Below are 21,248 nucleotides of genomic sequence, written 5' to 3'. Positions count from 1 at the left end.
GTTATTATAATACCTTCCAATGCCGTAATTTTTTTATAAAAATTCAAATTATTCGACGATTTTAACTTCGTTATAATGGATGATCTTAATTCTATTACTACCAGCTCCCAAATGGAAATAGAGAAGAATTAGCAAGAAATAAAAAGAATGTGTGCTTGTACTAGTGTACACACGTAAGAAGTGAAACGTCTTTATGACCTTATTTTTCGAAAAATGATCTCCTATATGCAACTTTACAGAAAATGGTTCAATAAAGTTAAATTAGATAAAGTTTAACAAAAGGCTTTTATTATCAGACATGAATACAAATAATACAATTATTTCATTTTACCTTATCACTACTAAGATTATTACAGAATTTCATTAATTGTAATACAATTATTACTATCGTTGTTATCATTATTATATATTTTTGTTATTAATGAATCAACCGTGGTAAGAACAAAAAGATAGTACGTAACGGAAATATGTGACGCGTAACTCAAAAATGAGACGGTAATTTTTTTCCAACGCCGATAAATAAGTTTCACTTCCAATCGCTTTCAATAGTCAAGGAATCTAAGGTTTTTTTATGTTTCTCTTTAATTGTCTATTAGTACAGAAGCCTGATCATTGCCTATTAGAAAAAAACATTATGAAACAGATACAGTCATCGCTGAAGTTGTATGTAGTTTATTAGTATTATATAAAGAAAACTAAGGATTTTCTTCATAAAATTCAATAAAATAAAATCTGTGATAAAACACTTATATTACGAATGTAAGTGGTATGAAAAGAATCGCTGACTGAAAACAATAAAATATCCATAAAATGGACGCTATTTTAACGGTGTCTTTTAACATTTAAGTGTTGCCATAGTCGGTGTAATAAAACCCGTAACGCGGATGTAAATTCCACTGACTGTCAACTGTCAAATTTCAATTTATATAAAACTTTTCTGTGGTTGTGTAATTGTGTTTTTTTTATTGATTTTATTGCCAACGCTCGGCACATTGATACATTGGTAAAATAACCACAATATATAATAGATACAACAAATATTAAACAAAACAATGTAGATAATAAATGCTCAAAATAAATGTATTAGTGCAATTTGTGGAGCAACCTGACTCACTGAAACAGAATGTCGGTAAGGCAGTCTACTACCATAAAATATATGAACAGGTTTTCCATTTAAAGAGTGTGAATGATCTTCCTGGTTAGTAGAAATCCTTGCAAGTCTAGTTCTCGAAAGTTATAGAATGCACATTATTTCCAAGTATGACGTGAATATATTGCTTAAAAATTAAACGAGGATAAATGTAAAAACTACCTTAAGGATTTTTGTAATTTCCCTGATAAATAAAATGATTCCTTATGAAGATATATGTATATAACTATGAAATATAACATAACGGTTTGACCTTACATGGAGAACAGTTTTCTCCTCTGGGCGGGTACCTCTCCAGTACCAGCTTCTTCCACTTGACCGTGTTCAACGAAGAGCGATTCGAATCGTCGACGACCAATCACTTTCCGAGCGGCTTGATCCATTGGCGTTGCGTAGTGTTAAGGGTCTCTTTGCATCTTCTACAGCATTGACCACGGAGTTAAAGGAGATGTTCGGATTAATACGTGCAGCTAAGTTTCATCATCGGACGTCGAGGTGGAATACGAGATTCGACCCGTTTCACCTGGACGTCCGTCGTTCCACAATTGAGCGTTTTCTAAGGCAGTTTTTGCCGCGGATCAACACTATGAGGAACCAGCTGCCAACTGAAGTATTACCGAACAAATTTGATTTAGAGCCCTCCAACATAATATCGCACCAAATCTTAAAAAACCAGCAACGCACTCTCGAGTCCTGTCCGATTGCCGCGTTATAAAATAAAAAACCACAGCTACTAACTGCAGGTTGAAATAAATGATAGGTCCCAACTGCTAATTGAAGATTTCAAGGCAAGGAGGATTTCTTTCTCTCCTTCGTCACCCGTGCCTGACAGCCCTCATAGATTTTAAGAGTTATAACTTGACGGTTTCCTTGGGTTTTCCTTCACCGAAGAGAAAATGTTAATTGAGCACATAACATCCTTTAATAGACCGTTAAGGTTCGAACGACTGAAATACCTTTGCCACCTTGTTCTTTTCACGTAAAACTGCTTGTTTTGTTCATTCTAGCATCCACGCTTTCGTAGCAAATATGTGCGCAGAAGCCAGCTCTATCATGTAAAAAATAAATATAAATCAATGGTGCTACAACCTTTTTAGGTCTGGGCCTCAGATTTCTGTATCTGTTTCATAATCATTTGTTAGTCTAATAGGCAAGTAGGTGATCAGCCTTCTGTGCCTGACGCACGCCGTCGACTTTTTGGGTCTAAGGCAAGCCGGTTTCCTCACGATGTTTTCCTTCACCGTTCGAGCTAATGTTTAACGCGCACATAGAAAGAAAGTTCAACACTGCTCTAAGCTCTATCATATACAGATATCTTTTAGGGAGATCGTAAATTACAATTATCAGTCAGGGCTTGTGACAAAATCACTGCTAATGAAATTTGTTTAGCATTAGTGGGTCAGGTGGAAAAGTGAGTTTGTCTCAAGCCCCTGGAGAACTCACAAACATTACCTAGTAACTTTATTTTTCAGGTTCCGTGCGTGTTTAAAGCTGGCCGATACATCAGTGTCGAATATGGTTGGAAAACTGTTCTTCAACGTTGTACAGACCAAATGCTTCGTTCTCAAACCTATAAAAGCCTGCAAGCAGCGGTCGTGGTGGGGAAAATGCCTCCGAAAAGGTTACATGCGACAGGCCTTCTTGCGTGACAATCTGCCGTATTAATTGTCATTTGTTATACTGACAGATGACAACATGAAGCGCGAACGTTTTCGCTCGACTTCCTTCGTATGAAAAGATTCTGTTTTTATTTTCACACTTCTAAACGGAATACGTTTAAGAATTGAAATGAAATTGATATTCTTATATAAATGGCGCGAATATCATGTCATGTTTAAAAAAAATGATGCCTGTAAAATTGTGTAATTCAATGTAGTCTGTACTCATCTCCAGCCAGTGTCAAATAGTAATTGTAGGATAAAAATAATAGATAGTTTAACCGTGATTTGTATGAACTGTCAATCTGCGTCAAATAATTAATTGTATGTATTCATTATGTCCATTTGTATATTCTCTATTCATACTTTACTGTAACAAAAATAATCAACAATTACAAACAATAGTTTCCCGCTAAAACATACTTTGACGTTTGTTAAAATGGTCCATAGATTACATATATAACGAAATGACATAGCGTCATGATGACAATAAATCTAAACAAATGCGGATCCAGGGTGAAATCTTTCTTCACCCTGGATCAGTCGTCAGTCAAAATTTCTATTAGGATAGAACATTCCAAAATGGTTGCAATATCAGCCATTGTGAGTAGATGCCACAGCCATGTCCAACACTAAAGATTATATACGGTCTTACATATAAAAACTTTAACTTATTTCGGCGTGTGTCAGGCTTAGGCTCTATTTTTTTTATTACGAAATATATACAAAAAGAGGCCAAAACTAGCAAATCCATTAATTGTTATAAATAAATTACACAAAATACATAATATGTTATAAAGGCATAATGATATTTAGACAATTCTTTTTCCCGCGCTCTCTGATCAAAGACAGTTGTCAGTTTGACGTTTTGACATAAAAAAATATAGATGTAATTTAATTTAGAGAGATATCAACTGTCAGTCTTTATCGGTAATTTAAAATATTTTGTACATATAATATAGTTAAAATATCGATTCTTCCAATATCTTTTATAGTAAAGATACATTTCATTGATGTTCCTAACTTAGACGTAATTGCTAGCTTGTAATACTAAAACCGTTCAGATTACGTTTTAGCGCCAATAAGTAGACTGTTGTAGAAAAAAGCAGGTCAAATTTATGATCACATACCGTGGTAATTCGACTTCAAAAATCTTGTGGTTATTGTACTCAAAACCAATAAAATTCAGATCCACGTATAGGGCAAAGACAAAACTAGAAAGAAAGACTGTGTGTGTGTGGGTGTGCTTTGATTAAAACTAATGAGGTGCTAGTTCTTATGTAGATCTATTACATATTGGACAAAAAGTTAAAGAGCGTACCAATTTTTAAAAGGTCGCTAACGCACTCACGAAGTCTCTTGTATTGAGAGTCCATGGGCGGCTTTATCACTTTAGATGGCCTCCTGTTCTATAAAAAAAAAGTTTCGCCATTAAAAAATAGAAATATTGCTATTTGATAATACTGAATGTTATTGAGAATAATATGTAAATAACGTAAAGTAATTAAATATTAATTGATACGTCAGTCGTTTATCAAAAAAGAATCGCCAGTGATGTAAATTGTCAAATCTTTTAAAATCTTGTCAAGTAACCTAATTCTGAGTGAAAATCTATTTTTTTACAGAAAATATATATACATTAGAATTAGCACCAGCATAGTTAGTATAATTTAAAAAAAACAACTGTAAATATAAATTGTATTATTTATTACTATAAAATATAGATTATAAATCTGTATCGGATACAACTGTCAGAATGACGGTTGATTAAATGTTTAGTTTTTAATAAATTTAAGATTTAGAACAAAATCAAATGTCGTAATTATGTTTATATATCAAAATATATATCCCTGTTTGATATAAATACATATTCATTTTGTTTAAAATTTTTGTGGCAATATTGTAAACCTCAACGTTTCAAAACGTTGCGTCACAGATCTGACATAACAAGAAATGGCGGGTATTAATGTTCGTCAATTTTGAGAGTTCGTCAATAATGAGAAGCAGCAACACTGATGATCTTACCGTCAAGACATAGATACGACTCCTGTCTAAATTCAATACGTTTTTTGACGGGAATGACGCTCAAAGTAGATTCAGGAAAAGTCCAGTCCATTTTTGGCATACAGATGTCAGAGTAAGCGATGGCCGCTTTCTGGTCACACTATTACAGTCGAGACACGCTATGTATGAATTTCGTAAAGCCCATTGAGATTTACATATGGGAGTCGTTTCTAGCGCTAATCTAGAATTCTGCTTTAATTTTTGACTAATGTCAGTCATAGTTCTCGCTCAGAATTCCAGTACAGCATACAACGACACGTGTAGTTTATATGACAGCTTTGTTATTAAATTGTTAATAATGTAAAACTAGATATAAGTTTAATTCAGTAGTATAGTGGAGTTGAATGCATTCATTTTAATGTGTTTGTTTTTGTCCACAAAACCTTTATCATCCATATAATAAATATAATTTTAAAAAATAGTCACAGATATATATTTGTTCCTCCGACAAATGTCAACACCGATTATTGAACACTTTCGAGAAAAAACATTTAAATCAGCCAGTAATATTTTAAGTAAATACTTCTTTTATTTACCTCTGTTTTTTTATATAATCTGTGATGAAAAGATCTTTTGTCAAAACGGTGCAATTATACTGATTTATTATTTTTTAATATATATATTAATGTTCCGAAATAATTATTAAGACACGGCATTAAAATGATTGCATAACAATTGTTGTTTAAGCTCTCGGATTGTAATATATACACTAGGTATGAAAAGACATTCTTCCGCTAACAAATATAAGAACTACCGGAACGTTATCAATTTTGCTTTACTTGACCTTGAACTCTAGTAATTCGGTCAAAGGTCAAGGACAGCGACGCGTGCGATTATCATTCGTCGTTTTTATTCCTTGTTTACTTTACCTTTAAACAAATTAAATTACACGTTAATGACTATTTGACAGTGTATACTATACGAAGTGTTACTTAAGAGTAATCTGTATAAAGATGACTTTGAAAGCATAAATAAAATGTAAAAATCGTTAATTTATAGACGATGGCGTAAATTGTAAATTCATTTAATTGGAGACTGTATATTGGATCGTAATATAATATGTGTAATTTAAGAATGATGACACGTAAAAATCTTGACGTTGTTTACATGCATGGTATGTCATAGCTCAGACTGGTGCGACGCCATTTTGCCTAGAGAAACGTTTTGGCGGGTTTTGTAGTTGAATTTTAAATGCTAACAGAACAGAATTTATTTTTACTAAACATTGCATTGTGTGCAAATGATCGATTAAAAAATTTAAGTATTCCTTTGTTTATTACACAGTTAAGCGATAACTTAATTTGTTAGTGGGAACACGGGCATTCTACGACTCGTTCTTTCAGGAAAACATTGTAATCAAAATTTACTGTTAGCGGAGTTTTTATAACCGGTAATAAAATGAGCTTTCAATAATTAATAAATATTAATATATTTAATTAGTTCTAGCGTCTCTAAAGTTCCTGTCGTGACAATATTAGAGTGATTGTGTAGATGTGCTGTACTTAAGGGTAATAAAGGATAACTGGTCATTTTGTTTTCTTATTCCCCGAAACCTAAGCTTACATAGACTAAAAATGTTTTTCATAAAAATATTACAGAGTTATATTTGTGGTTAGAAAATGTTCTCTATATATTCAAAAATCTCCTGAACCTCTCGTTCATTAAGACCTAAATATACATATATCGTTCACTTCAAACCACTTTCAACGTGTTCTGTCTTTCAAACAATTGAGTTTCTTAAAAAAAGTAATTTAAGGTTCAGTTCCATATATGACAAGAATATATTTATTGTGGTTATGGGAAAAAAAGATGGCGTGAATTTTTGAGGGGGGCAAAAGAACTACAAAAATAGTCAATTCACTAGCTATCATGACAAGTTAAGGCGCTAAGGTACAAAGCGCTTGGCACAGATATTTTTATATAAATAAGAAGTGCAGTAATTGTGAAGTGATGTAATTTTTAATTGCGATTCATTTGTATTAGCACAGCCTTAATAAATTAAACCTTTTTCATGCTTCAGTCTATCTAGCGGAAAACTAATCAAATGTAAATGACGCCATCTTGTATAAAAGCTTTACATTCTTAATCTGGTGTATTATCAAACTACGTGAGCAATTTCCTACGTCTACGTTTGTCAACAGATGACGCTATTCGCAAAAATAATGTTTTCAAAACACGGTATTGTTTTATATACAGAAATTGCAAAATGGTGAATGTTTATTAAAATTCAAAGCTTTTTCTGATTTATCGAAGCATATGATATTTATATATATGATATTTTATATTATCTCGAGGAATCCCATGGGAGCTTGGAAAGTAATTTTCCACTGTCCTTGTCTTGTGGTATATCAACTGTCGTATCAAGTATCAACTCATAAATGTCAGTGTGTCTGTCAGTAAATTAAGTGATTGTTAATTGTAGATTGTTTACTCCGCTGTTATATAATAACGTATTAAGTAAACATTAACAATAATTTTTATGCTCTTGAATATGTCATATATTTATTCAAAAAATTGTACTAGTTAACTAGGAAATAGGTTGAATATGGCCCAACGGTTTGAATTACAATTTAATATAAATTCTTTCGAATACTTAATACAAGACGATTTTTGCCAACTATGTTTGTTAAAAATTGGTGCTCTTCAAATCACACAATGTGTTACAGAAAAAATAAAGGAGTGTTTAGATTTAGATTTCACAGAAGATTTCCCAAACAGGATTTGTAAAGTTTGTGAAATAAAGATTAATCAGTTTTACGACTTTAAGAAAACTTGCCAGGATTCCTATAGAAAGTTTCGTGAATTTTTAGCAAATAAACTAATCAAATTGGAATCGTATCAAAAAGATGATTCAGATAATACACATTTTAAAGAAGTCTCATCAGAACCTGAAGTCAAACCAACAGTTATTGAAACTATACCAATAGCGATTGAAAATGAAGCATTAGTTAATGACACTAAACCAATAGTTAAGGACACTAAACAAGTAAAAACAAGGATACGCAAAAAGCGTTCAGATTCAGCAGCAGAATATCTTAACAAACATAGAGAAGAACATCATGAGAATAGCATTACCCTCTACAAATGTTTAGGTTGTGAAAAGGGTTTTAGAAATAGACGTCTCTGTCTTAGCCATGAACGGCTATTCTGCCGGGAACTTAAAAATGGATATAAATGTAATATTTGCAACATATTATTACCAACACGAAGAAAGTATGAAAATCATGACCAACAACATAAGAGTAATGTAAACGTTGAAGCGGTAGAAGATAATATATTTAAATGTGATTTATGCCATTTGAGATTTGGCAATGAAGGTAATCTTATTAAACATCTGAAGAAACATAATAATCCAAAGAGATATGAGTGTGAGGTAACTAATAATAAAATCTATTTTTTTTCATATTAAAACAAGGCTTTAATGATGAAGTATGCTCCTTACACAGAGGCCTCGTGGTTACTAACAACATAAAACATTTTGTTCTGTGTTCAATTCCCTCTGATTGTGCTTTGGGTTCATTGCCTTAAAATAAATCTCCATTAAGGAACCAGTCATGTATCATTGTGTTTACTACTTTAAAGAAAATTGTATTAAATAATATTGTTATGCTTTTCAGACATGTGGACGAGTTTTCCAACGTAGTGATTATCTTTACAAGCACACATTTATACATCATGGCCTAAAGAAATATGCTTGTATATATTGTGCATTTAAGACCAACCAGAAGTCTGCATTAAATATACATATGAGGTAATTACTACACTTAACTACAAACCTTCTCTACCTATCCTTACTCTCTCTTTAACTCTCTCTTTACTCACTCTCTTCTCTTACTACTTTCTTCTTTAACTCAAGTTTTTCAGATTATGTTTAACAATCATATATACTAGCTAGAATTTGTCTTCTGTTATTGGGATAATGGTGTAACATTCCAGGGATAGACAAGCTCTTTCAGTAACAACACACTTGAGCATTAGTTCTTTAAAACTAAAGACCACTCAATATACTACAAATTACCTAAAGAACTTTCTCCCAAACTGAGTAGTTACTGACTGGAATAGGTTTCCAGAAAGTGTAGTTATTGCAATCCGCATAACAGCTTTTCAAGCTGTGTTTATCTACAAAATAATAATAAGATGTTTGTCATATTATGTTCCAGGATACATTCAGGTACAAAGTACAAATGTGATATTTGTTCATACCGTACAGTGTCCAGTGGTAATCTTAAAACACACAGGCGAAAACATTTATCAATACAGACAAAAAAAACAACATGAGGTAAAGTATACATGTGCTATTCCTACTAATAGAGCTTAAGGAATTTAATTTTACTAATCACATTTGGTCACTGTTAAAACAACACATATTATAGAGACACCTATAATATATACCAAATGAAATGATTGGATATTACTGAACTGATTAGAATGAAACTTAGACCATTCCCTGAATCGGTATATATAAATGTGGTTTGTGTACACTTCATAAACTCAAAAAGTTCTGCATCTATCGAGCTGATATATAATACGCATCGAGGATTGTTTTTATCTATTTCTTGCATCAGTCATATCTAAACTATTTTTTTAACGATCACCTGTGTAGCAGGGACCGCGCCATATGTCAGAAGCCAGGAAAACACTCGCTGACAACCGCAATAGTAATGACGCAGTCAATTAGATTGTTTTACATCTATTGCATCTACATTGCATATTTATAACATTTCCGCCTTACATGTTGTTTGGGGTTCAAACACACATCCTTGTGACAGAGCTTTTTTGTTATATTAAGTTCCTATGTACCCCAAAATAAATAAATCAATCCACATAAAATTGCACACTACTTCTGTGGCTATTGCTTTTAATTCATTCTGTTTATATTAAACAATTTTATTGTGTTGCTGTGTTCAGTATGCGAGAAGAAATTCGTTTATAAAGAGAGCCTCGAGGGACATATATCCTGCGCACACGCACCCCAGCACTATATCTGCGATTGTGGCGGCCTCTATACAAGCGCGAAGTAATTGAAGCGACATCTAGCGAAGCAGTGTGGCGCGAAAAGCGATAAATATATTTTGTTAATTACTGTAAATAAACAATATTGTCTTAGTATGCACACGTATCCGCCAATTTGTGACGATGCACACGCACATACGTCATATTGTGACCATGCACACATACCTGTGATGAACCTGTGGAACATCTGGATTAATAATTTTAAATAAATAATGGTAATAAATGAATGTGCGACGGTTTGGCAACGTCGCCAATTTGGCAGCGTAGCCATGACCACAGGTCACTTGGGTGGAGACTGGCTACTTGGCAGCCTGGCGACGTCGCCAACAAAATGTATGCGAGCAAGTTGCGTCTCACTCACTCAGTCGCCAACCAGTTGCCGAATTAAGACTGCACTTTTTTTGCTTTTTCATAGTCTCAAAATTATGTGCTTTACTTAGTTTTCCTGAAAGAAACTGTTAGTAAGACTACTGCTCTCCTGATTATTAATATTTAACATAAAAACTAATTTTAAAATTATAATTTATTTGATTATTTTTTTTGACTTTTGTGTCGAGACCTAACTGAATGCATTGGCGACGCAAGGACGCCAGACGTAGCCATGGTAACGTCGCTGGCCACGTCGCCATGGCGTCTCGGTGACAGCGGCAACTCGAGGTCGCTTTTCTCATAGACGTGAACATATGATTCGCATAAAAGTCACTGCACGTTTTGGATGTTTGTTTATTGTAACAGAATAAACTATAAACAGAATATTATTAACTGTGGTGTTCAGAATATTTACGGAGACTTTAGACTATTGTAAGTAATTACACGAACCATGGAATATTCTTTCGAATTCGGCGCATATATTATTTTTACTACGTATTTATTTGATTGTAAGATAGATTATCGTATGTAACGGGATGTTCAATTTATTTAAAATATAGGGCATATACTAAAGCCATCATGTTCAGGAGGTCGTCGAAATGGTTGAGAAGGAATCATCCGTGGAAAAGTAATACCACAGACCAGAGTAAGTAATCGACCATACGACGAAAGTGGAGGTATGTGTTAATTATAAAATGAATTCATAGTTGAGTAATAATCTAAACAAATATATTTTCAGCAACTTTTCAACCATCCATGCAATTTATAAATTTATTTATTTAATTAATTTAATTATTTATTTAATTAAACACTAAACATTTTTATGAAACATATTCTTAAGAATCTTTCTACAAGTGCGCATGTGTAATAGTTATTCATTTGACTCGTTCGGTTGTTTACGAGTTGTAACGAATTGACTCGACCATCTTCCCGAAGTGGGATGGATGGTTGATGGACATTTCAAACGCCAGCGTGCACAGAATCGCGATAGGCCTGTAGTTTAGGACTTTGCTTCCACAATCAACTTTAGCTGGGTTACTCTAGATGTCTTCCATAACGTTGGTTAGACCCCTGAGTATAAAATAATATGAAAATATGCGATATAGGTAACATTTGACAAACTTTATTATCATTAAGAAACTTCCACTGCCAATGGGGCAGCGCTTTATTTCTTAATTCAGAAATGATTTCATTACTAAAAACACAATCTTTTGGTAAGTTAATTTTAGGTTTTTCTAAAAAAACAATGAACAAAAGAGCTATATGAAATGATATTAAAATGTTTCACCGCTTCAACAACATCATCAATAGAAAGTAATTCTCGTGTCTGTGAAGCAGATCACAAAAAAAATTGAGTTCTGCCAGCAAACACAATAGTTGTATAGTTCTGATAATTTTTAGACAGAGTTCTGCACTTTTAAGTTTAGAAATTTTTTTTTTCAAATCGTAAAATGTGATCACAGCAGAGCATTTCTTATCTATTTCATATGATCATGGGTACTCCGCGGTCTTCTAATTCTAGGAATTTTTTTTCACTGTCTTGTGGTATGTCAACTGTCGTGTCAACTCACATATGTCAATCTGTCACATTAAGTGATTGTTTATTCCGCTGTTAAAAAATAACTTATTAAGAAAACAATAATTTACATGCTTTGGAATATGTAATATATGTATTCAATAATTGGTCTAGTCAACTTGGAAATATATTGAATATGGCACAACACTTTGAGTTACAATTTAATATAAATTCTTTCGAATACTTTATGCAAGAAGATTTTTGCCAACTATGTTTGTTTAAAATTGGAACTGGTGCTCTTCAAATCACGCAATGTATTACAGAAAAAATAAAAGAGTGTTTAGATTTAGATTTCACAGAAGATTTCCCAAACAGGATTTGTAAAGTATGCGAAATAAAGATTAATCAGTTTTACGACTTTAAGAAAACTTGCCAAGATTCCTATAGAAAGTTTCGTGAATTTCTAGCAAATAAGCAAATCAAATTGGAATCGTATCACGAAGATGATTCAGATAATACACATTTTAAAGAAGTCTCACCAGAACCTGAAGTCAAACCAATAGTTATTGAATCTATGCCAATAGCTATTGAATCTATGCCAATAGCTATTGAAACTGAACCAAAAGTTAATGACACAAAACCAATAGTTAAGGACACTAAACAAGTAAAAACAAGGATACGCAAAAAGCGTTCGGATTCCTGGTGCTATGTATGTCTCATAGATTTTAAAACAGCAGAATATCTTAACAAACATAGAGAAGAACATCATGAGAACAGCATTACCCTCTACAAATGTTTAGGTTGTGAAAAGGGTTTTAGAAATAGACGTCTCTGTCTTAGCCATGAACGGCTATTCTGCCGGGAACTTAAAAATGGATATAAATGTAATATTTGCAACATATTATTACCAACACGAAGAAAGTATGAAAATCATGATCAACAACATAAGAGTAATGTAAAAGTTGAAGCGGTAGAATATAATATATTTAAATGTGATTTATGCCATTTGAGATTTGGCAACGAAGGTAAACTTATTAAACATCTGAAGAAACATAATAATCCAAAGAGATATGTGTGTGAGGTAACTAATAATGAAGTCTCATTTTTCATATTAAAGCAAGTTAGGCTTCAGTGATGCAGTATGCTCCTTACACAGAAGCTTAGTAACATACAATATAAAACACATAACATAAAATATTTTGATTTGGGTTCAATCCTCTCTAATTTGTTTTTGGGTTCGATGACTTGAAATAAAGCTAAGATTGGTAATCTTTGGAGAAAATTTTATTAAATAATAGTGATATGCTTTTCAGACATGTGGACGAGTTTTCCAACGTCGGGATTATCTATACAAGCACACATTTATACATAATGGCCTAAAGAAATATGCTTGTACATGTTGTGCTTATAAGACCAACCAGAAGTCCGCATTAAATATACATATGAGGTAATTACTACACTTTACTACACACTCTCTCTCCTATCTCTATTATCAGATTATGATTTAAAATCATATATACATTTTTTTGTTGGCAGAAAACTTGCATAGATTATCAGTGTCCAGGGAATGCTAAATTTGCTCACCATTCTTGGGATATCATGGTGTTTTCAAAGTAATAAGATGTTTAATATATGTTCCAGGACACATACAGGTATAAAGCCATTTGGATGTGATATTTGTTCATACCGTACAGTGTCCAGTGGTAATCTTAAAGCACACCGCCAAAAACATTCATCATTGAAACAGTATGAGGTAAAGTTTTATGGTTAAGTTTATTTTAGTAGTTTTACTGTCAATAGCCAAAAAGAACAATGTTATTTATTGATAATAAAAATATAATTTTATAAGTATTTTCAATAACACATATTATAGATGTCTCTGCCAGAAATGCTTGGACACCCATATTTGACGTTTCATTAACTGATTTTAATGAAACGGGACTGTTCGCTAAGTCAGGATTACCATTTAAAAACATTTTATTATGACTTAGTTTCCAAATTGTGGACATTTTTACACATGTAAAATTGTAATTGTTTTGTATGAATTGTGGTGTCTTAGCAAATTTGATACCGAGAATTATTGCATTTTTTAATTAGAATTGAATATTTATTACATACAACATTTAAAAATAATTAATAAAGTATATAGTATTAAACACATAATATACACAATATCTACTGTGAATTCACTCTTTAAAGATTTAATTTTTTTTTTTTTTTTTTTTTTAAAATAGGGGGCAAACGGGCAGGAGGCTCACCTGATGTTAAGTGATACCGCCGCCCATGGACACTCTCAATGCCAGAGGGCTCGCGAGTGCGTTGCCGGCCTTTTAAGAATTTGTACGCTCTTTTCTTGAAGGACCCTAAGTCGAATTGGTTCGGAAATACTTCAGTGGGCAGCTGGTTCCACATAGCGGTGGTGCGCGGCAAAAATTGCCTTGAGAAACGCTCAGTCGTGGAACGTCGGACGTCGAGGTGATACGGGTGGAATTTTGTATTTTGCCTCGACGTCCGATGCTGAAACTCAGCTGCAGGTATTAATCCGAACAACTCCTCTGACCACTCTCCATGGTAAATGCGGTAGAAGATGCAGAGTGACCCCACATCTCTACGCAACGCCAAAGGATCGAGCCGCTCGGAGAGGGATTGGTCATCGACGATTCGAACCGCTCTTCGTTGGATACGGTCAAGTGGAAGGAGCTGGTACTGGGGAGCCCCCGCCCAGAGGTGAGAACAGTATTCCATGTGGGGCCGTATTTGCGCTTTATAGAGTTGCAAGCGGTGGCCCGGAGTGAAGTACCGTCTCGCCTTGCTGAGCACACCAAGCTTTTTGGAGGCTAATTTAGCCTTTCCCTCCAAATGACCGCGAAACTGAACGTCGTTCGATATGTCAACGCCAAGTATTCCGATGCTGGCTGTGGCTTCAAGAAGAGTGTTTTCGAAAAGAGGAGTAGCGACAAAGGGTATTTTTTTCGCGGAAAACGCGCAAACTTGTGTCTTCTTGGGGTTAAATTGGACTAGGTTTAGTCTACCCCAGTCCGAGACTCCACGTAAAAGAGTTTCGACTTCAGACACAAGTTTGTTCCGGTACTCATCGACAACTGCCCGAGAAATACCTGCCCGGCCAGTGTAAAGAGTATCCCCAGTGCTGTCGTCCGCATAGCAATGAATGTTGCTAAGTTGCAACATGTCATTGATATGCAGAAGAAACAGGGTCGGGGACAGAACACAGCCTTGTGGGACCCCAGCATTCACGGGTTTAAGGTCGGAACATGCTCCGTCGACGACGACCTTGATGCTCCGATCGGCTAGAAAGCTGGAGATCCAGTCGCATAATTTCTCAGGAAGCCCGTAGGCTGGTAGCTTCGAGAGCAGTGCTTTGTGCCACACCCGATCGAAGGCTTTCGCTATGTCCAAACTAACCGCTAGTGCCTCCCCCTTGGACTCAATTGCCTCTGCCCATCTATGAGTAAGGTATACTAGAAGGTCACCAGCTGAACGACCACGACGAAAGCCGTACTGATAGTCGCTAATCAGCTGGTGGCCCTCTAGATAACTCAAGAGCTGGCCATTAATAATGGATTCCATTATTTTGGAGAACAAGGAGGTTATTGCGATTGGGCGATAGTTGGATGGATCAGTGCGATCGCCTTTTTTAGGGATCGGATGTATCGAAGCGGTCTTCCAGCACTTCGGGACAGTGCCGAGCGAGTACAGGTACCGGAAAAGGCGCGTCAGGACCGGAGCCAACTCAGGAGCACATGTACGCAGCACAATTGGAGGGATACCATCCGGCCCGCTCGACTTATGAATGTCCAAGGAAGATAGTGCTCTGCGAACAGCACGTTGCTGGAATGTGATTTCCGGCATTGTTGTAAGCTGGAGACAGTGTTCCGTACAAAAGACTGGTTGAGGTCCTGTTATCGTAAATAACATAGGCCTTCACCGTAACACATATCCCATAGGTACAAAGGCTTTTAACGTGATAAAGCTAGTATGAATACCATATAAGAGAGCGTTCAAGTATTACGTAACGAGTTTGGGGGGGGGGTCCTCTTGTAAAACGTCACGATGCGGGGAGGGGATCGAATTACGCGTTATTGTTAATATTATTTTCGCATTTCCAGTACTTTACACCACATAATGGTAAGTTTTAGGTATGAAGAGTCACTGGGGGTGGTCACAAAACGTTTTACTATTGGATACAGAAAACGTTACCGTGCGTTTCATGGGGGGGGGAGGTCATGAATCCCCAAAAATTGCGTGACGTAATACTTGAACGCTCCCTAAGACGGCTGCAGATATATTTCTGTGGTTTTGATTCATTCTGTTTATATTAAACAATTTCATTGTCTTGCAGTGTTCAGTATGCGAGAAGAAATTCGTTTATAAAAAGAGCCTCGAAGTACATATATCCTGCGCACACGCACCCCAGCACTATATCTGCGATTGTGGCGCCCTCTATACAAGCGCGAAGTCATTGAAGCGACATCTAGCGACGAAGCAGTGTGGCGCGAAAAGCGATAAATATATTTTGTGAATTACTGTGAATAAACAATATTGTCTTTTTATGTACACGTCATATTGTGACCATGCACACGCACATACGTCATATTGTGACCATGCACACGCACATACTGCGTATCGTGACCATGCGTGCACACACGGCGTATTGTGACCATGCACATACCCCAATCGAAGCTGTAAAACATCGAGATAAATAATTTTAAATAAATAAATGAGTCAGTGATAATTTAATAACGTAATTTATTTGCTAATTACTATACTTTTCGGATAATGTTCCGCTGTATCCTGGTCTGTCTTGTCTCAAACTCAAAATAACTTTATTCATATAGGTAAACAAGCACACTTTATGAACGTCAGAAAATAAGTTTTTAATTGTAAATGTACATTTACTATGTACAGTGAAGAACTGGCAAGAAACTTTCTGCCACTCTTTTTAATTGCTAAGTTTTGAATCTTTAGGTCTTGGGAATAAATGAAAGTCGCAGGGCGCCAGGTCAGGACTGTATGGATGAGTCATTATTTCTAGACCAAAATAAAAATAGCCTTTATTCGAGTACACTATAATTACACTAAATCCATGTCATTTACTCGACCTCTGACGGAGTGAAGGCTTCCTCCAGCTTCTTCCATTTGTCCCAATTCCTTGCGACAATTTTCCAATGTTTTCCCGCTATCTCTTATTTCATCTTGCCAAGTTTTTGGTGGGCATCCTCTCTTTTTCCTTTCCACTGGGTCATTCCTATTAAGGGTCTTTTAGATCCATTTGCCATCACAAATGCGGCCAAAGTGACCAGCCCATTTCCATTTTAACTTTTTTGTATATAGACATAACATTTATTACTAACAAAACACACATAAAATAAATAAAAAATAATGAAAGATAACAATTTGAAGAAAAAAAGCGTTTAATTGTGTGATGCGTGTGTGCTGTGGTTGCAATTGGCCCTGGCTCAGCATTATGCTGAGGAGCAGAGTTGTTCCACAGCGCTGGTCATTCTGCCGGAGACTACAGCAGCTAGTTTGCGCCTCAGTCGCAATATATGTTATAACGTATTTTTGTATGGCTTCGTATCGCATCGTTTTTGACTTTGTCTTTTAATTTCATTTGACTAATCGAGCGCCTCATACCCTTTTGGTATACTCCGATCTTCTTTATTAACACCTTATTAAAAGTCCACGTTTGGCAGCCATATGACAGACATGAAAGTATGCATATGTCTGTTATTTTTGTAGTTAAGTCATGGTCGGATTTCATTTCGGTTTTGGCTAAACGATATTTGCTTACCTAGGTATATGTAGTTCTGCACATATTCAAGTCGTGACAAAAACTGGTCGTTAGCTTTAGTTTTGGAGGTGTTCATTTCTAGGCCAATGCTTTTAATGCGTCTGGTATTGTAGCTGCTTGAGAAAATAACTATATCGTCGGCGAAAGTTTTATTACTATCATTTTTTTCTCCCAATGAAGGTTTTTCATAATGCTCTGTAGAACCGTACAAATATTCTAGGTGACAAGGATCGCCTTGTCTTACGCCTCTGCAAATGTTTATTTCTGGGCCTATACTGTCTAATTCCACGCGTCTTTCGCTTTCATGGTTGATTATATACCAATATTTTGAATGAGTTCTATTATTTCGTAAGGATTATTACATTCACCAAGAGCTTGCCACATGGTTTTGTGAGATATGGTGTAAAAAGCTTTGGCGTAATCAACGAAACCTAGGTATAGCGGTCAGTTTTGGTAGTTATGTAGGTGATTAGTACATGTCGTAATAAAACAGTGATGTGTCCTGACAAGGACAGTTGTAAACGTTATCGTCATGAAACAATAATTTGTTCTGAAAAGAACAGTTAATTGGCGTTATCGTTAGACCACGATATCGAACTGTTCTGAGAAGAACACGTTCGTACCCTTCGACGGTTGCGCGCAGAAAAGGACAACTTTTTGCCGCGCCTCGATTTTATTCCTGTAGGTGATTAGTACATGTCGTAATAAAACAGTGATGTGTCCTGACAAGGACAGTTGTAAACGTTATCGTCATGAAACAATAATTTGTTCTTCTCAGAACAGTTTGATATCGTGGTCTAACGATAACGCCAATTAACTGTTCTTTTCAGAACAAATTATTGTTTCATGACGATAACGTTTACAACTGTCCTTGTCAGGACACATCACTGTTTTATTACGACATGTACTAATCACCTACAGTTATATTTTTCTATAATCATGTATGAATATGGACTATAGTTGAGAAGCCTCTTCTAAAAGCTTGTTCTACTGATTGATATTCTTCGGTATACTTTGACAAGCATCGTTCTAAACAGTAAGCGAACAATTTGTACATATTTGTTTTCAAGCTTCGTCGTATTTTTCGTGAATCCATAACCATATTAAAGACCCTGTTATGGGGGCTGCTAACACAAATCGTCTAACTTTTATAGCTTGATTTGTTATGTCATCTGATCCACAGCATTTGTCTTAAATTTATCCATAGCTTTGATAACTTCATAGAGCAGTGTAGGCCTAGTGGCTTCAGCGTGCGACTCTCATCCCTGAAGTCGTAAGTTCGATCCCCAGCTGTGCACCAATGGATTTTCTTTCTATATGCTATTTAACATTCACTCGAACGAGGAAGGAAAACATCGTGAGGAAACCGGCTTGCCTTAGACCCAAAAAGTCGACGGTGTGTGTCAGGCACACAAGGCTGATCACCTACTTGCATATTCAATTCACAAACGATCATGAAACAGATATAGAAATCTGAGGCCCAGACCTAAAAAAAGGTTGTAACGCCATTGATTTTTATTTAGATAACTTCATAAGTTGGAAATCTTTTAGTCGATAAACTGTTGCGATGGATTTCGAAATTATCTGTTTTATTAATTGTATGCTTAGGGCCATATAAATCTTTGTAGAAGTTAGTAGCTACCTCAATTAGTTTGGATCTAGTGTGTCGTCGTAGATGAACTGGTTTTTAATCGAGGTATTACGTCTTAATATGCTCATAATATTTTTTTACGTTGCCTTCATTTATATATTATTTTTAAATATGACTTCTGGAGATTTAAGGTAAGAGTATGCACTATTTTTATATTTTATTCGACTGTTTTTTTTAGGTATTTTACTAAAAATGTGCATCTTACAACATGGTGGTCGCTGACAAACGATAGATTGTGTACCAATGTTTTGTATATAACGCATGTCATGTTAAAATATAGGGAATTTGTCTTCTTCATCTTTTAGACAACCAGATCTATAGGTTTTTTAGCTTTTTTGTAAATTGGGTATATTTTTTATCTTATCTTATTTATTTCAACACCTGCCATCGTCAAATATTCAACAGTCCATTTTGCGGAGTGCGCTGAAGCATTGTCCTGGTGAAGGCTGAGGAAATCCTGCTTCGAGGACGTTCCTGTCGAATTTTTACCAAGAACAGGCAAACCGGTCTTCATTAACTGTCCTTCCATCTTCTAGCACAACTGTCGCGAAATGATCTTTCCGACTAAAGAATGAGGCAATCATCTTTTTTCCTAGACTTCTTCCTCTCTTAACCTTAGTTGGCCGAACCTCGAAAGGAGCTGATTGTGTTTTGGTTTCGAGTTCGTAGCAATATATCATCTGTGACGATGTCAAATACAGTATTTGAGTTACTGCCGGTGAAGATAACTAACATTTGGCGACACCAATCCATGCGAAGGTCTTTCTGGTTGTCGATTAAAGTATGCGGAATCCATCTGGTACCTAGCTTCCTGACGCCTGATGTTTGTGTAATAATTTTTGAACTTGACTCATACAAATGACTAGGCTTGCCCGTATCTGCTGATAGGTCACTCTCTTATCTTCCTCTATCATGCGTCGCACAGCACTGATGCTATCTTCAGTAGTCGCTGTTAGAGGACGTCCCTCACGCGGATAATCATTGAGATTGCTACGTCCACGCTTAAACTCGTTAAACCAATTGTAAATAGTGGCACGAGATGGGGCTTCATTAATAAATGCTAATCGCAGCCTAATCTTAAAAAACACGATTTTATACAATAAACTAAACCAAATATAAACTCTATGCTTGGCTATAACTGAAATATAAAAGAGCTATAATATTCCAAGATCAAAATTTTATACGTCTTGAATGTATTTTTGTTGCTTGTTGTTTTTTTTTCAATCCGAGAGTACAACAAAAGCTTTAAGTATTTTTAATCGATATTTTGAAGTTGGTTGTAGGGGAAGCATTCTGTAGGAGTTGGCATCACTGAAAAAAATCGTTAATCGACTAATCCTTGTACATACCACAGAACACTATACTAGAAGTAATATTCTAGGTACATACATTACAAACATAACCGCCTCCATCTGCAATACTATTTAGATTTAAGCATTACTTTTAGAAATAGATTGTAGGTACATAATAAATTACTATTATTATCTTGATTTCCGAGAGATTAAATTATCTCTCACACAATACTAAAGATCTGCATGATATTTGTTATTGTTCCATTCATAATTCATGTAGTTTAATATTAGTGAAACAATTAAGAAATGTATTAAAGAAAAGCTGTGTGAAAAGTCTTTCTACAAAGTTAACGATTATCTAGTTGATAAAAGGGCCTGGGACTAGTGCTGGATAGGCTACTTCTAATTAATTTGCTATATTTGTTTTAAAATAAGTGTTGTTTGATGATTGGCTATTTTGAAAGAGTAACGAAAGTTTTTTACACCAGGTTTTTCTTTATCTGTATCTTATGTTCCATAATAATCATATTTTTATTTTTTTAGCAGTTAACCTTACAAAGAAACAAATGCTTCCTTTCCTTTGAGAATTTAGTCTAATATATTATATATCAATTAATTTGTAGACAATTATATTTACTAATTATGTTTTGTTCCTTTTAGTTACCGATATTAACCAAATAATCATTATCTACAGTCTTTTTTCACACTTATTTTGGTGGCAGT

General features: G+C 35.0%; 2 protein-coding genes across 15 annotated transcripts in view; both read left to right on the top strand.

Moving 5' to 3' along the window:
- The window catches only part of LOC123718062, a 69,683-nt gene extending 63,282 nt beyond the window's left edge, over positions 1 to 6,401 (top strand). For all 5 annotated transcript variants that reach the window (XM_045674443.1, XM_045674441.1, XM_045674442.1 and 2 more), the window contains one exon: positions 2,623 to 6,401. In XM_045674443.1, the coding sequence (XP_045530399.1) occupies positions 2,623 to 2,815 (193 nt within the window). In that variant the 3' untranslated portion in view covers positions 2,816 to 6,401. The remainder of the gene's footprint in view (positions 1 to 2,622) is intronic.
- An 858-nt stretch (positions 6,402 to 7,259) lies between these two features.
- Positions 7,260 to 16,525, top strand: LOC123718063 (gastrula zinc finger protein XlCGF52.1-like). Of its 10 annotated transcripts, XM_045674447.1 has the most exons (10): positions 7,264 to 8,245; positions 8,490 to 8,623; positions 9,033 to 9,151; positions 9,781 to 10,342; positions 10,443 to 10,686; positions 10,815 to 10,900; positions 12,238 to 12,851; positions 13,084 to 13,217; positions 13,412 to 13,523; positions 16,131 to 16,525. In XM_045674447.1, the coding sequence occupies exons 5-10, from the start codon at positions 10,601 to 10,603 to the stop codon at positions 16,308 to 16,310; spliced, it is 1,212 nt and encodes a 403-aa protein (XP_045530403.1). In that variant the 5' UTR covers positions 7,264 to 8,245; positions 8,490 to 8,623; positions 9,033 to 9,151; positions 9,781 to 10,342; positions 10,443 to 10,600; the 3' UTR covers positions 16,311 to 16,525. The 10 variants fall into 10 exon arrangements, 7 of the variants coding, with proteins under 7 accessions (XP_045530406.1, XP_045530403.1, XP_045530404.1 ...); XR_006754907.1 differs by lacking the exon at positions 10,443 to 10,686 and having other exon boundaries at positions 7,260 to 8,245; positions 9,781 to 10,100; positions 10,815 to 10,931; XR_006754906.1 differs by having other exon boundaries at positions 7,260 to 8,245; positions 9,781 to 10,686; positions 10,815 to 10,931.
- Positions 16,526 to 21,248: the final 4,723 nt, after the last annotated feature.

Source organism: Pieris brassicae, chromosome 14, assembly GCF_905147105.1.
Source record: "Pieris brassicae chromosome 14, ilPieBrab1.1, whole genome shotgun sequence".
In the NCBI taxonomy this organism is placed as follows: Eukaryota; Metazoa; Arthropoda; class Insecta; order Lepidoptera; family Pieridae; genus Pieris; species Pieris brassicae.
This window is presented reverse-complemented; position numbering and strand designations above follow the sequence as displayed.

What these genes read in the sequence shown, in the direction of transcription:
- LOC123718063 (XM_045674445.1), top strand. Translation starts at nt 11,967, where the DNA reads ATGGCACAACACTTTGAGTTACAATTTAATATAAATTCTTTCGAATAC. An exon ending in GCATTAAATATACATATGAG is followed by an intron (nt 13,218 to 13,411) that starts GTAATTACTACA and finishes TATATGTTCCAG; the next exon opens with GACACATACAGGTATAAAGC. An exon ending in CATCATTGAAACAGTATGAG is followed by an intron (nt 13,524 to 16,130) that starts GTAAAGTTTTAT and finishes ATTGTCTTGCAG; the next exon opens with TGTTCAGTATGCGAGAAGAA.